Genomic DNA, 12,591 nt, shown 5'->3' on the forward strand with positions numbered 1-12,591 from the left:
TCTGGGGAGGTGGTTATTCATTATTTGGAATCACCTTTCCCCCTCCCATATGCTCTCCTTCATTTGAGATCTTTTGACCTTTGGTTTCATTTGGGAGGGGGAAGGGTGATAATTTAAATTTTTCTCTTTCCCTGGTGTCCTGTGCTCTTATCTCCGGTGTTGCCCTCATCCCGTTTTCTTGTCTGTTCTGCCGTTGTGTGGGCCTGGGCTATGCGGCAGGGCAGATCTCCCATCAGACCTCCAACATGCCCGCAGAGTCTGGAAAGAGATTCAAACCCAGCAAGTATGTTCCGGTCTCAGCAGCCGCCATCTTCTTAGTGGGAGCTACGACCCTCTTCTTTGCCTTTACGTGAGTTTTCTCCCAGCAGTGGTATTTGGGGGCACTCCATGGGAGGTAATGGGCTAGTTTTTCTCTTGAGTTTTGCTTTCAAAGCCAAGCGACTGGGTGTTGGATGTCTGATAGAGGTAAATCTGAATCCCAGAAACATGGTATATATTTTACTCCATTGAATCCTCTACCTTCCCCTGCCTCCCTTCCTCTGGAATCACAGACGTTCATATTTTCCTACCCAGCTCCATCACTAGATGATCCTGAACTAGGGAGGAAGTGGGAGGAAACCGCCAGAGAGGCTTGAAGCAGCTTAAGCAATCAGCCACTAGCAGTGGCTTTTCCCCTGGTTATTTGAAGCTTAAATTTAAGATTATAGGAACAGAGTACTGGAGAATTTCAGAATTGATTTAGAAGATATACCATTGAGAGAGTTTTAGCTTTTAGTGTTACTTAAGGAGTGAAGGCCAATGGGAAGTGAACGCAAATTTTATTTAGGAGGAGAGTCCTAGAAGACTTTCTTTATATTAGTTCCTGCTGAAGGGAATGGCAGCAATTCTTCTATTCCCTGGTTGTGTTAGGAAATACAGTTGATATTAAAAGGTTTCCCACTTGGGATATACAGACTTTGTTCACTGGCTTGTTATTGGAGGAGACTGATTTATTCTTCCCCTTTTCCCCAGTATTTTAACTGTCAACCATCTGGGAAACGTCTTTGCTGTTACCTGTTTATAATTAACATGGACCAGCCTTCTGAGCCTTAAACTGTCGAGGCATTGAGTTGGTGTTCTAGTTGTAGCTCTTGGAACAGTCTGAGCATGGTAGATATTTCTGGGGAGTTCACTTTGCTGTAGTTCAGGCTTAAACGTAATTGTGAGGTGCTATTTAGAGCAATGGGAGGTTGTTGGGAAGAGGAAAATGAAGTGGTGAGGAATAAAGCAGTTTGGACTCATTGAAGGATGAATGAAGCAGGAATTGCTGGCAATTACTATTATGGGAAGAAATAGCGAACAGAAATTAAATCTGAGAAAGGAGGGAGGGAAACCTCTCAAATTGAGCTTATGCCATAAGGAATTCTAAAAAATATGGGTCAGCAAAGTAATAGTGGTGCTTTCTATTTAGTTTTTTTTTTTTTTAAATATATTTTACTGATTTCAGAGAGGAAGGGAGAGAGAGAGAGATAGAAATATCAATGATGAGAGAGAATCATTGATTGGCTGCCTCCTGGGGATTAAGTCCGAAACCCAGGCATGTGACCTCGACTGGAATCGAACCCGGGACGCTTCAGTCCACAGGCTGATGCTCTATCCACTAAGCTAAACTAGCAAGGGCTAATTATTTGTTTTTGGTAATCATCATCCGAGGATATCTTCCCATTGATTTTTAGAGAGAGTAAAAGGGAAGGGGAGAGACAGAGGGAGAGAAACATCATCTATTGGTTGCCTCCTGCATGTGCCCTGACCGGGCATGTGCCCTGACCGGGCCAGGGATCAAGCCAGCAACCTAGGTACATGCCCTTGACTGGAATCGAACCCGGGACCCTTCAGTCCACAGGCCAACACTCGGTCCACTGAGCCAAACTGTCTAGGGCTCTTAGTTGTTTTTTTTTTTTTTTTACTCTTTTTAAATATATATTTTATTTTTTTGCAGAGAGGAAGGGAGAGAGAAACATCGATCAGCCGCCTCCCGTACACCTCCTACTGGGGCCGTGCCCGCAACCAAGGCACATGCCCTTGACAGGAACCGAACCTGGGACCCTTCAGTCCGCAGGCCGACGCTCTATCCACTGAGCCAAACCGGTTAGGGCGAGAGCTCTTAGTTTTTTGATAAGGGAAAGGTCTTTTACCTAAGGTACAAGCACGATCCTATTTCTCACCTCTTCCTCGGATGAGTAGAAGTCATAGTTTCCTTGCCCCCGGCTCTCCAGCCTGAACTTACCTGTGGAATCCTTCAGGGATCTAGAGCAGCCCTGCTCATCTCTGGTCTTTATAATCTTTGTCTCAACATGTTCAGTGTTCTGCCCTTCTTCATGCATTGACTGCCAATAAGGAGGAGGGAATTTTAGTGTCATCCTTATTTTGGTTTCTGCTATTATGGGTAGGTAGAATCAACATTTTAACCATGGGACATTTATATGGGATCTTAGTATCCTTGTAGCCCTTGTGGTGCTGTGTCAGGAGGGATATATATAAGACCACTTTGACACCCTCAGACCTGCTTAATTGGGGAGGTTCTATCTTCCTTCAAGGGTCAAAGCTTTAGGGGAAGTTGGAAATTCAGGGGACTAAGTGGTTTCTCTCTTTCAACCCATTTGTTCTTGAGCAGAATCCTTGGTCTTACTTTGCTAATCTGGAAACATTGAAGTGCTTGGCTGGTTATACCAGTTTTGCCACAAATTGTTGTCCTGACATAGACATTTTCTCAACTGATAGTTGAAACTATTTAACCTACTTTTCTATTCCCTGGTGCCAGAAAAGTAGGGGCCCTCCTTATTCTATGGTCTCATAGCCTGAGGAAAAAGAATTTTGGAGGACAATATTGACTCTCTTTGGAATTACTGCCTCTAATCCAAAATTAGAAGCCTTAAGTCCTAGTGAGAGTTCCCCCTGGCACTTTCCTCAGGACCAACTTCTGGGCTCTCTTTTCCTCGCTAGAGTCTCCTCGCCCATCTGCGGAGACATAAACACCCTGAACCTCTGAAATTCTCAACTCTTCCTCTCCATCTAACCATAGCAGTTCCTCTACAAGCATACATCTGGACTGAGGTGCCACTGATCTAAAAAACTGTTCTCCTACATATTCTATCCCTTTTGAGGTTCAAGTCCTTGGGGAACCCTCTGTTTAAAACTGTATACAACCTAGAAAATAATTTATGGTTTCAAGTAGAGAGACAAGAGGAAGGCTTTCTTTGAACCAGTTCCAAATAGGGGCCTAAATCTGTAACAATTCTGTCATCCTTCTATTCTCTTCCCTAGGCTACAACTATCTTTTCAACCATTTGTACAAGCCCCAGGTGAGAATTACTTTGGGACCTAGAGGACTGGGAGTGGGAGAAAAAGTCCCTTTCAGCTGGCAGACATTATTAGTGGAAGCATATAGGCTTCAACCAGTTAGATGTAATTTACCTGCCAAGTAGGGAAAGCTATGAGCAGATTATTATCAGTTGGGCTTGATCATCAAAAAATGGTGATCTTCTGCCCCAGAGAAGCTTGAATAGAACAGTTCAGGTCTTCCTCCTAGAAGCCTAATCCCCCTCATTCACTAATTTTTTTCAGTACTAAAACTAAGCAGGTGAGTTATTGGGGATCATGTCTTAATTCTTTCCTCTTTTTAGTGCTTGGGAAGGAGAGTGTCTGCTAAAGTAACCCTCTCCCTTCTAATTAGGTATTAGATTCTGCACTTAAGATAATGTGCCTGTATCCTTTTTGTCTTTACTAAGCCTCCTTTTGTGGTTGGCAGGGGTCAGTGCTAGGTAAAAGGAATGCACACTTTTGGGGGGTCAGGAGACAGATTTTGGTAAAGCCTGTTAAACTTTGTGGACCTGTTTCTTCCTCTGTATAATGAGGAAGTTGGCCTAGAGCAGTTATTTAAACACCATGACCTTTTTCAAATGAGATCTTATTTGGAACCCCAGTACATAAAACATAAGGGTAGAGCTGTCTGGTTCAGCTGAGGCAGGTGCATAGAGGCCCAGCCACTTGGTGCATACTCTTTGTCTTCCTGAGGAGCCTTGAGACCTTTTTAGGGCTCCTGGCAGTGGTCTTTGAAATAAATCACTGAATTGTATCCTCTAAAGTCTCCTCAAACTGTGAGTAAAGTCAACCAGTGTCTCATTTTGTTAACTTTTTAAAAAATATATATTTTATTGATTTTTTACAGAGAGGAAGGGAGAGGGATAGAGAGTTAGAAACATCGATGAGAAAGAAATATCGATCAGCTGCCTCCTGCACACACCCTACTGGGGATGTGCCCGCAACCAAGGCACATGCCCTTGACCGGAATCAAACCTGGGACCCTTGAGTCCGCAGGCTGACGCTCTATCCACTGAGCCAAACCGGTTAGGGCTCATTTTGTTTCCTTTTAAGGTCGGTTAGGGTGGGCATGGGGGTACATCTCTGCTGCAGGTGGTCCTCTGAAGGAAAGATAAAAAAGTCTGGGTTGTGCAGAAATCTGTGATGGTCTTTCTAGTGTCCCATCCATAGAGAGCTTTCTTCCTTTCAGTTTCTACCTCTGGCCCCTCCCAACCCTTTTACCCCAGAGAGTTGGGCAACTGGAGTGACTCTCCCTCTGTTTTTTTTTTCTTCATGACTGGAGGTGCTAGCACCTGATTTGAGTGGGAGCAGTCTTGTGATTTAGGGCATTAATTGAGCAGTGGTTGTTCCTTTTCCTTCCCACGTTTTTTTCTCATCCAGGAGTAAGTGTCCAGGTCCTATGTCTTGCACTGAGCTGCTTGAAAGTCTGAGTAACACACACACACACACCATAAGTGAAGTGTTTTAAGGGGAACTTACCCACCTATAAGAGAAGAAATTGTTTTCCTGTGGAATCTTGATCCCCAGGGTTAGGAAGAGGGGTATTTATTTCAACCTTTCCTCATTAACAAGGAACACTAGTCATACATTCAAACTATGTGGTAGGCATGGATGGAATGTATAGACTTGTCCTTCAGGGAGGGTAGTGCCTGTGTTTCAAGTGTTCTTGAATGTCCAGTACCTCAGAATGGGGAAGTGGAATGAAGGATGAAGGTGGAGCTGGAATGATAATTGTGATTGTTGTAATAGTAATGTGTTGTGTGTGTGTGTGTGTGTGTATCTTTTAGCCAGTGAATGCCCAGTATTAAGCCATCTGGTTTAAAAAGAATTCTAGGATCTTTTCAAACTTTGTCTCCAGTCTCATATCTGTATTATGTAGTTAAGTAATGAACTTGGAGAGTTTTCTGTGGATTACCTTAGGCTACCTAGCAAAATATTGATTGAGAGAGAATTAAAATCAAAGCTTCTTGAGTCCTACTTTTTTTTTTTTTGTACTAGGAATTGAACCATTTATAATAGGAAGTGTGAGATGGCTATGAAACAGATTTTTCAAGAGTGTAGGTATTGAAACCTACTCTCCCCGTTTTATTTGGCTTGAAAACAGGAGGGCTGAATGGGTGGGCAGAAGAACCTGTTCTTTCTGGGTTGGTATAGGAATGGGAGTTTCATCAGTGAGTCAGTCAGCCAGCCTATTGGGCTGCGGCCACTCCCTGTGCTTTGGAGCACTATGATTATTGCTATAGGCTGAGGACGAGCCCCAACAACTCCTCTCAGCTCAGCCCTCATCTCCTTCCATCAAAGGCAACAGATTCAGACAGGCTACTTGGAGTGGTCACCTAGGATCTGGCAGAATACTATAGCAACAGCAGTCTTCTCCCTGAGCTAAACAGAATGGGATATCGCAGGAACAGGCACTGCTCACACATGCCTCTCCTTGGTAGGGTGCTCTCTGAGCTAGAGTGTTTAGGTTGGAAGCAGTAGGTCCCTGATTTGCATCTAGGAGCAAATACTGCCTATGCACTTATTTGTATCATTTCTAGAAACTGCCAACTCTAGGACAGGCTTTATTTTGGCAACAGATCCTGGAACTTGATTCTAGGTTTTCACACTTTGGGATAGGCTGATATCAGGAAGGTTGTAGGGGTAAGGTTCATTATACCAGAGTTTGGCCAGATACAGAAGAAATTATGTGATTTTCTTTGTTTGGAAATGCAGAAACTGAAGAAAGAATGGGGCCAGAAAGGCTGACATTTGGGCCTGTGAAGTAGCTGATGTCTCATTGTTATTCACCTTGGTTTCCCTCAAGAACAGAAATACCCTTATTTATTTATTTATTTATTTATTTATTTATTTATTTATTTATTTATTTTTCAGAAGCTCAGGAGGCCGCCACAGTAGCCATAATGGCCAATTCTAGGAATGAGACTTTTAAATCATGGTACCTCAGTGTTCTAAGGATTTAATTTCTTTTTCCCTTCTAATTATCTTCCCAGGCTGTAGGAGTCAAGTGAGTCACCCTTTCTCCTCTTCCCAGGCGGAAATTAAAGTGACAGCTAAGTACTAGGGAGGGGCTCTGACCTGGATGACTGGTTTTCAGTTTCTCTCCCTCCCAAGGAGCTAGGAACTCAGGCTTTAGGTGGGGCTGTGTAAGGATTCTTCCTTCTTGCTTATAGTTCACCCCAAAACCTGCCAAAATAGGGGGACATTTTTTCTGAACCAAAGAAACCCTAGAGGAAGAGTCTTCCATAGGAGACTGATAATAAACCCAGAATTGTGATGGGAGATCTGTTTTTTCCTTGAAATCAGTGCCTTTAACTCTACCTTCATTACTTCATTATCTTCCAGTTTTGATTAGGAGAAGCTAAGAGTTAATTGATATTTATTACTTAAAAAACCTTGCACATAATATTTACTTAAAAAATTTTAATGGAATTTGAATAAATAGATGGTGGTAGTCAAGATGCTTTGTGACCATCACCTTTGTTTCTTATTAGTTTATATCTCATTAAGGAGCTCAATTCCAATGAACTGTCTTGAATCACTGCTCAGGGCTGTGCTTTTTGATTTGGTAGAGACACATCACAACAGAATCCAGGACTGCTGTGGATGAATTCTTCAGACTCATGCTGTCATGTTCTCTTGGCCCCTGCTTCCTTCAATGAACTCTTCCTTTCGTTCTAACTGGTCTAGATAAAGGGGACAAAGGCAGATGCTGTTCTAATTCTAAAGATTAAGTTCTCAGCTACAAAGCAGATTAGTGTCTTTAGCCACTGTCTTGTATTGGGAAGTTTTTCCTGAGCTGAGACAGGAGAGAGGGTCTTTGATATTACTGACAGAGCAAGCAGCACATCTGTGTTCTGAAACTTCCAGCTCCCAGAATATCATCAGAGAAAGGAAGAGCACCTGCAGCATTCTTACTAGACTCACATCCAGACAGAAACTGAGTGTAATCCTGGACTGGGGCACTCTTTTCTTTTCTTTTTTTAAATCCAAGAAAAGTTACCTTATGCATATTTCTTGATTTGGACCCTGTGAAATAGTGGATATATTTAACCAGCTTCTTTTACCTACAGGATTTAGGGTGGCTTGGTCTGGTTTCTTCTCTTATTTTTATTTTTTAAAGCGTTATTTTAGAGAGAGGAAGGGAGAGAAAGAGAAACATCCTTTGGTTGCCTCTGTACTCACCCTGACCGGGGATTGAACCCGAAACTTAGGTATGTGCCCTGTCCTAGAAACGAACCCATAACCTTTTGGTGCATGGGATGACATTCCAGCTAAGTCACCTGGCCAGGCCTGGAATCTTTTCTTTATTCCCCACTCTTCTGCTTCATTTATAGACCTCAAGAAGTCTAGTTTTGTGCCATTCATATTTGGGTATTATTATTTTTTCACCTTGAGAACTAGTTTCTAGATGAATAAAACTTTCAGGAATATCTGACGCAGTGAAGAAATGTTAGGCAGTTGAGAGCGGTACAAAGCCAGAGGGAGTGGGAGCCAGAGAGGCAGGTGGTATCTCATGCTTTGGGCCAATGTACAGGTCACTGGGGCATGGCTGGGATCCAGAAGCCTCAAGGCTGCTACAGAGAAGGGAGTGTAGTTGGTATTAGTTACATACTCAGTCCCTAACTTTTGTGCCTTTTTAAAAAGGAGATAAGAGCAGATTCTAAAACATTGGAAAGATCCACCAGGGAAGAAAGAATCTGAAGAACACAGACCTTTAGTGCAAAGGGTTATGGTAGGAGAGAGTGAGAGTCTTGTACCTTGGTCTAAAATAAGTATTTCTTTAGGAAACTAGACACATTTGTTGGGAAGGATACAATTTGAGACAGCAAAGGTGAACTACACAAGATTTAAATATAAGTATGTGGGCTGAATCTTTATATGGTTGGTGTCCAGAGTGTTAGAAGCAGCCCCTCATTTTCTTTCTTATCTGTGCAGCTGTCCAGGACTAAGCCGTTATGTGTCACCTGCAGTGCCCATCTACAATGCGATTGTTTTTCTCTTTGTGCTGGCTAACTTCAGCATGGCCACCTTCATGGACCCAGGGATTTTCCCTCGAGGTAAGATTTTCCTCTTTTTTGGAAGCTCATTATCTTTGAAAAAAGAATGATTTTTGGACATATACATTGAGTGATAAGGTTTTGGGATACTTTTATAGTCTAATGATGAAAAGCAGGTCAGGGCCTTTAGTTCTACTGTATGTCATAACTTCTACCCATGTGATTCACTTTGAATCAACTCTTTTTCAGTTATCTGTTCAGCAGAAATATATTTTGAACATACTGGTTGGGCGGTATTGCTAGGCACAATACTATCCAAGATGAATTAGGCAGTTAAAACAGTGTGGTACAAACTGTAAGGGAGGCATGAACAAGATTCTGTGAGACCATAGAAAAGTGTGCACTAATATGTGCCCATATAAACTGGAAAATGCTGCTAATGGTAGATAGGAATGACTTTACCAAGTAGAGGATGGAAGGGAAGGACATTCTAGGCAGAAGCTTGTAGCCATGAAATGCTGAACTCAGTAGGATGGGAGGTAGAGAGCATGGTAAAAGGGTTTTGCATACAGAAGTAGTAAGCTGTTTCTGAGACAGGAGGTGAGAGTAAAAACTGTCATTGATAGAATAAGAAGTAGAAAGACACTGATGAAGACACCTACTTTTTCTCTCAAATGTGAAGTTATCTTGTAAAAGTGAGACAAGTGGAATTGGGATAGCAACTTCGATGAGGTGAAGTTTTTCTGAAATTCATTATGTTAAAAAAAGCTGTGTTATTGTGCTTCATTTGTAACTTGTTTCAAGTATCAGATGAATGAAAGGAACTTTAAGTTCCTAAAGACAAGTAGGGCTATTTTAATGAGCTTTTAGTGTTTTGTCAAATATTTATGTATTCCAATGATTTTCAACCAGTGTGCTGCAAGAATTTTTAAAACATGACTATTTAGTCAGGCACTGACTTCTTTTCTAGATTGTCAAATGAAAAAAATGACAACCAACACAACAGTAGCCATCTGGTGTGAATAAATCAAATGTATACCTTTTTTTTGTCACATCAGCAAAAAGTATATTTTTTGGTGTACCAAAAAATTTTAGTAATTAGTTTATGTGTGCCATGAGATAAAAAAGGTTGAAAGTCACTGATCTATATGGAAGACATTATGGTCATTAGGGGTGATTTTTTTTTTTTAAAGGTCCTTGCTTTCAAATGAAGGGAAGATAGGAAAGACATTTGTATGAATAGGTACACTGCGTATCCTATATAATGAAAGCTTAATATGCTAAGTGTCTGGTCGTCCAGTTGTCTGTTTAACCAATCAAAGCGTAATATGCTAATGCTGTGCTAAGGCCTCTCAACCGCTCGCTATGATGTGCACTGGCCACCAGGGGGCAGATGCTCCGATTGGTAGGTTAGCTTACTGCTGGGGTCTGGCCGATCAGGACTGAGCAAGATGGGTCAGACACGCCCTGGAGCCCTCCCATGGTCCCTCCCAGGCTTGCCAACCTCCCACATCTCTCCCTGGCCCGATAATGCACCGGTGGGGTCCCCTGGCCTTGCCTGTGCCCTCTTGCAATCTAGCCTGAGGGACACCCCCCCGCCCCCGCCCAGTGCATGAATTTTGTGCACTTGGGCCTCTAGTTAAGTTATAAGAGTAACCAAATAACTATATAGTACTTAAAAAAAATAACTTACTTCTGATAGATGGTGTGGAAGGATCAGAGGTTTCAAAATAAATAGCATTAAAAAATTTTAAATATAAACATTTTAATAGTGTATGTTCATTATATAGAAAGTATAAACAAGATAAGTATCACCTATAATTTCACAGCTCAGAGATAACTAGTTTATATAAATTTATAGTATGTAAACTGGGAATATCAGTGTATCCATATCACAGCCACCTCTGAGTCATATTCTCTTTTTTTTTTTTTTTAAATATTTTTATTGATTTCAGAGAGAAAAGGAGAGGGAGAGAGAGATAGAAACACCAGTGATGAGAGAGAATCATTGATTGGCTGCCTTCTGCTCACCCCACACTGGGGAATGAGCCCGCAACCTGGGCATGTGCCCTGGCCGGGAATTGAACCATAACCTTCTGGTTCTGAGTCATGCCAGCTGGGCGAGTCATATTCTCTTGAACCTCATTTCCCAGTGCAGAATAAATTGCTTCTTCAACTGTGTTCCAATAATGTTGTATAAAGAGCTGATCTCACAGTATTAGTTACTAATTCGTATTCTCTCCCCCATTAGTCTTGAATTCCTTGAAGGCAGAGGCCATATTTTAAATATCATTGCATCCCTAATGCTTGGTACAGTTTTGGCACAGTTGTTTTTTTATTGACTTTCCTCTCTGCAGCTGAGGAGGATGAAGACAAGGAAGATGACTTCCGAGCTCCCCTTTACAAAACAGTGGAAATCAAGGGCATCCAAGTGCGTATGAAATGGTGTGCCACCTGCCGATTCTACCGTCCTCCTCGATGTTCCCACTGCAGTGTCTGTGACAATTGTGTGGAGGTAAGAACCCTGAGTGGGGTCACTTGATGCTTAACCCAAGTGATCTTCTGTCTCATAGAGTAAGGATCGAATCCTGTGCATGAAATACAGTCCTGGCTAACTATGTGGGTAGTGTGTACATGAGAGGTAGAGTGCAAATATTATGTTACAGGAGGGACCCCAAGTGCCCTAGGCTTTCCCAGCACCAGGATTCATGGCTCTAGCCTTCCTTCCCTTGGGTCATCTTTCTGGTTATGTGTCCTGGCTTTGTGTTATCTCTTGCTTTTACATCATCATACTGTTGCATTCAATTTTTAGTTATATTTTTCTTCCTGTGTCCTTTTCATTTTACTTAAGGTTTTGTGTTTTTTTGGGGTTTTTAGAGAGAGGAAGGGAGAGGGAGAAAGAGACAGAACCATCCATGTGAGCGTGGAACATAGGTCAGCTGCCTCCTGCATGCCCCCTACCAGGGATGGAGCCCACAACCTGGGCATGTGCCCTGACCTGGGAATTGAACTGGCAACCTTTCCATGTCTAGGATGGTCACACTGGCCAGGGCCCTTTTATTTTTGACTTTTTCCCCCCCAGTTTTTACGTAGCTGTAAGCATTTGCCTATCAGATTTTCCTTTCAAGCCTCTTTTCTCAAGAATCTTGATGTTTTTGCAAAGCCTCTGACATTATTCCATTTCAGAGTTCCTTGGTCACATAGGATAAACTTTGAGAGGCAACTTTGGTCTTTGATCATCAACCTTTGGGAAGTCTTCCTGTGAGACTGGTAGAGCAAGATAAACTGCTTGATCCTGTTTCCTGTTTTAATTTTGCAACTAAATGATTAGCATAACCATAGATAAAAACAACAGTTAAGTTCTGCCGTTTGTCTGTCTTCTTGACTGAAAAGCGATCTAGTGCTGTGGTCCAAGGATGCCTCTCATTCTCTCTTTTTGCCCCTAGGAATTTGATCATCACTGCCCCTGGGTGAACAACTGTATTGGTCGCCGGAACTACCGTTATTTCTTCCTCTTCCTCCTTTCCCTGACAGTGCACATTATGGGTGTGTTTGGCTTTGGCCTCCTTTATGTCCTCTCCCACGTGGAGGAACTCTCAGGGGTCTGCACGGCTGTCACGTATCCTTTAAGGCTTGGTGGTGGGATTGGGAGGGGGAAGAGTGAGGAAGGTTGAATCCTGTGGTAGTAAGGCTCAAGGGAAGATGGCTACAGTATGGGCTGGAGAAGATGAGATCATGTTGCTCTGCTCTCCTTGACTGTTTGGCTTCAGGATGGCAGTGATGTGTGTGGCTGGCTTATTCTTCATCCCTGTAGCTGGCCTCACGGGATTTCATGTGGTGCTGGTGGCTCGGGGACGCACAACCAATGAACAGGTACAGGAAGAAGTGATGGGAGACCTCTGCAGAGGAGGGCTTGTCTTCTGGTCCTGTGATTAGTGTTTGGCCTGTGCTTCTACAAATGGATACCCAAATACTATATTTTTTGCCCCGCCCCCTAAATGTTTTATGAGGTAGTGTCCAATTTCCTCATGCAAACATGAGAATAGAAGCCATCTCCAGTTAGCATTTAGAGAATGTCCACTTATACTGGACAATTTGGGCTCCGAACTTAGAGAGGCTTAATAAAAGATCTGCGTCAGCCCTCAAGAAGCTTATAGTGCTGCTTAAAGACAGTTATTTTTGTGCATAATTAACCTTGCTTGCTTGGTATTTTGTATATTTTAGTTTTCAA

The 12,591-nt window shown here is 42.4% G+C and overlaps 1 protein-coding gene across 1 annotated transcript in view; it reads left to right on the forward strand.

The window, feature by feature from the left end:
* ZDHHC5 (zDHHC palmitoyltransferase 5) overlaps positions 1 to 12,591 on the forward strand; it is an 18,905-nt gene continuing 6,314 nt past the window's right edge. The window contains exons 1-5 of the mRNA XM_081099938.1: positions 1 to 349; positions 8,299 to 8,420; positions 10,718 to 10,875; positions 11,807 to 11,979; positions 12,131 to 12,233. Coding sequence (XP_080956064.1) covers positions 246 to 349; positions 8,299 to 8,420; positions 10,718 to 10,875; positions 11,807 to 11,979; positions 12,131 to 12,233 — 660 coding nt within the window. The 5' untranslated portion in view covers positions 1 to 245. The remainder of the gene's footprint in view (positions 350 to 8,298; positions 8,421 to 10,717; positions 10,876 to 11,806; positions 11,980 to 12,130; positions 12,234 to 12,591) is intronic.

Source organism: Myotis nattereri (genome assembly GCF_964212035.1).
Source record: "Myotis nattereri genome assembly, chromosome: 9".
Taxonomy (NCBI): Eukaryota; Metazoa; Chordata; class Mammalia; order Chiroptera; family Vespertilionidae; genus Myotis; species Myotis nattereri.